The sequence below is a fragment of the Macadamia integrifolia genome, chromosome 3, assembly GCF_013358625.1.
Source record: "Macadamia integrifolia cultivar HAES 741 chromosome 3, SCU_Mint_v3, whole genome shotgun sequence".
Lineage (NCBI taxonomy): Eukaryota > Viridiplantae > Streptophyta > Magnoliopsida > Proteales > Proteaceae > Macadamia > Macadamia integrifolia.
Window position 1 is genome coordinate 7766248 of NC_056559.1, and position 3722 is coordinate 7769969.

The 3722-nt window shown below is 37.2% G+C and overlaps 1 protein-coding gene across 1 annotated transcript; it reads right to left on the reverse strand.

The window, feature by feature from the left end:
• Window positions 1-2498: 2498 nt before the first annotated feature.
• Window positions 2499-3463, reverse strand: LOC122072591. Its single transcript, XM_042636953.1, has 2 exons — window positions 3094-3463; window positions 2499-2999 (listed from the first exon to the last, which is right to left on the reverse strand). The coding sequence occupies exons 1-2, from the start codon at window positions 3365-3367 to the stop codon at window positions 2521-2523; spliced, it is 753 nt and encodes a 250-aa protein (XP_042492887.1). The 5' UTR covers window positions 3368-3463; the 3' UTR covers window positions 2499-2520.
• Window positions 3464-3722: the final 259 nt, after the last annotated feature.

Below are 3722 nucleotides of genomic sequence, written 5' to 3' on the forward strand. Positions count from 1 at the left end.
AAAAAAAAAAAGAGAAAAGATGACGAAAAATTTGATTACTCCCACAGGAAGAGTCTCCTGGCGGGAATAAGGGGGCTCCTTTTATGGCCAAATTGATTGCCCAGTAGGGTAAGGACACGCGTCGCCCACCTGGACACATGTCACCCACCTGATAGAGGCTGCAAGGACTCTACCACGTCTACCGCGTGAAGAGAATATTCCCCACGAAGGGGATAGGACGTATCCGAGTAGGATTCTAAAAGGAAAGGAGGTGGACCCGAGGAGGACTCCTCCAAGGAAAGGGGAAACCCTAAACCCTAAGAGCTATATAAGAGGGCTCGAGAGGAACGTAGAAGGTAAGCATCAAAACCCACACCATTACTCTTGTAAAAAGACTGTGCGACCGATCTCTAACTTGGGCATCAGAGGACTATCCCCAGACAAAGCTCCGGGCCTCTGGCTTCTGTGCGTGTGCAGGATCAGCTAATACGAATTTTCGGCAGCAACAGAGGGGAAAGGCAAATACATAGTTGGGCAGCCAGCGCCCCTGCCTTTTCCCTTAACCAAATCATGAATTTGAAAATTTTATTTTAATTTGATGAGAATGTCACTCCACCATAAATTATTTTGTGTTGAATTTTGGCCACCCGCACCCATGTTTTAAAAAATTGTAATTTGTTACATCAAGATATCACATAGATTTGTGGTATATATATATATATATATTTAAAAAAAATAATGAAAAGGAAGGTATCCCCCCACCCTTTTGGTGATAGTTCGAAGGACATTAGGCTAGGTAAGACCCTCAGAGGGCCACAAAGAAAACCATAAGGAGCCAAATAAGGGACCCATTGAGGGGTCAGTAAAAGGGCCCCTGATGGTTTTTCTTTGTCATAGGCCTAGTCATTTAATTTATTGAATTATTTGCGAATAATTCGGTCGAATCGAATTTTACAAACAATTCGGTCCAAGCTCGAATCAAATAAAAAGTTTAGAAAAAATCACAACTTTATATAATTTCTTAAAAATTTGCAAATAATTGAACCGAATTTTATCCGGGGAAAAAAAAAAAAAGCTTCGTCTTGGATAAGTCTTAGAAATAGTGTGATTATTATGCATTTATTACCCCGGTGTTACTTTTCTTCTTATTTTTAAAAGAAACCGAAAAACTTATCTTTCTTGAGGTAATCTCTCACCCCATTTTGATTAATTTTTAGCCTCTTTCTCTTTTTAGTCTTTAAGGTGAATATGCATGTGGGTGTTGTCGGTCCAGATGGGTTTGTTCTCAATCCCCCCTCTTAGTCTCTCTATCATTCAATTATTTGAGTAATAGTTCAATAAAAAAAAAAATTCTTTGAGTAATGGGAAATGAGTATAGAACAGCTAAATATATTTTTATCTTTAAAATTTAATTTTTTTTTATATCATTTGTATGTTATGTACATATGATAATTGATTGATAAAATAAAATAAAATACTACAAATATTAAAAATAACAATAAAATTTTTTGTCCTTTTTTTCTTTTTTGGTAAACGAATAATTCTCGAATCCGAATCAGAATTCGGACTTGAATTTTATTATCACTGCTTTTTTACCAATATTTTGACCAAATTATTGAATTAATAAAATAAATTATCTTAAATATTATCCGAATTCGAATTAAATAACTATGGTCATCGGTGAAGAAAAAGCATCCGTGGATTTTATTATCCATGTTGTCTGCCAACTTACAAGATATACTAAAATTGGTAATGGATCTCAATCTTTCAGTTATGGTCGGCTTCTCCTAAAATTCCTTGTAACACATTAACCATTGTCCACAATCTTTGGCCAATAAAAAAAAAAAAAAAAAAAGAGGATAACAGTCCTGGTGAACAAGTGTAGCTGTTCACCAGGTCTAGTGCTCAATGGTGTTGAACGACTTGTGCCTCACTGTATACTCCAGCAATATTTTCTTCTCTATTGTAGTCGTTTTTAAATCATTTGATCAATCAAAAGAACAGTTTTGTGTTATGATTCACATTATAAGTTAAGGAAAAATGGTTTCTGGGTAGGAAGTGCAGGAATGCATGAGTTTTACCAAAAAAAAAAGTGTAGGAATGCATGAGGCTCCTACATCCAGACACATGGCACCTCCCACATAATTAGAAAAAAAAAATGAAATAAAATAAAATCTAGAGTGAAGTGCTGTTGAATCGAATCTGGGTACCATAATTTGAAAGCCAACCAAAGAAACAAGGATAGTGGAATTGTACACGAATCTCTTAGCAAAACAAAAGAAAAAATTATACAAGAATCAAATTGATCTTTGAATTGCCAACCATGATTAGGACAAAGCAACTTTCCAAAAATAGTTCTCGATACAACAACAAAAAAACACAAACAAGTCACAACAAATTAGGTATCTTTCATACCGTTTGTCCTCTTCTTCTTCTTCTTCTGTTTTGGAAGTTTGGGGTGGGGGGAGGGGGAAGGGTTTGGCAATTTGCTAAGCTTTAGAAACAAATAATACAGATAATACGAAATTTGCATGTTTACTTTCATATTCCTCTACTAGTGGAGCTACTTTTCTTCGCAATAGTATCAAATAAAGCTCCTCCAACCCCCTCTCCAATCCCCTCAAGAAGGGTTCCAATGAACCCTATTATCACATTAGATGCAATGCCAACCACTCGCCCAAACTTTCTAGGGTTTTCAGGAGGCCTGATGCCACTGGCATATAGACCATTCACCATATTCTTAGCACAAACTGCATGGAGGTGATACTGATCACAAACCCCACATCCATAAACCTGGCCGGATCGCTTCCTCTTACACTCAGAACAGAAAAAATCCGAGTCTCCACTTGTTGACATCGTAGATGATAAGAGTTTGAGGTTGTGGGCATGCACCGGAAAGTTCATTTCCATGGAAAGCTGAGCACAACAAGGATGCATCGCGAAATTACATGTACTGCAACGGAAAGCATAACCTTTCATGGCCTTGCTGCATACATCGCAGCTTGATCTCAAATACCCACCTGCAATTAATTCAGAACCATGGATTAATATCAAGAAATTAAACTGAGGATTCATGATAATAATACAAAAGCAAGAGAAGTCCTGACTCCTGACCTGGTTTAGTGAGGAAGACGAGGGAGTGTTGGGTGTGGAGTGAGTGACTCTTTACAGATGGGGGAGCCAAAGCACAGAAGTGATGGAGTTGAAAATCACATTGTAGACATTTGAACCTGTTGCCTGCGCCGAATTCTTTGCAACCCTTGCACATGAAGATATAGGGAAGGTTGATTTGAGTCAGTTTATGTTGTGGATGACTGAAATGGAGTATCTCTTTCTGATCATCCTCTTCAAGGATTGGAGGAGGAGTGTTTGTGTTTCTGATTTCCATCCAATCAAGGAGATTATTTTTGTTGGTGATGGAGTGAAATGTTCTTTACCTTCTGAAGGATTTTCTGCTTATGGGTTCCCCAAGGGTTTAACTAAACTGTCTAGACCTCTATAAACGGTGCAAGCATGGATGAAGAATATATTTATAAGCTGGATAGATCGATAGAGAATATTTTATGTTGGAAAGTTGGAACACTAAGCACTGTTTTCTACTAACTTTATTGATTTTCCAAACTGAATTTCAAATTTGCCAACCAAAATGCAAGAAAATAAATACAAAAATCAGTAATCTAGAGGGCCAAGATGAGAATATAGGCTTTGGTCCACCTAGTCTACTCTATTGAGGAACCAATTCC

Coding starts and splice junctions, on each gene's coding strand:
- LOC122072591 (XM_042636953.1), bottom strand. CDS start 3,367: ATGGAAATCAGAAACACAAACACTCCTCCTCCAATCCTTGAAGAGGAT. Junction 3,000..3,093: donor CGTCTTCCTCACTAAACCAG/GTCAGGAGTCAG, acceptor AATTAATTGCAG/GTGGGTATTTGAGATCAAGC.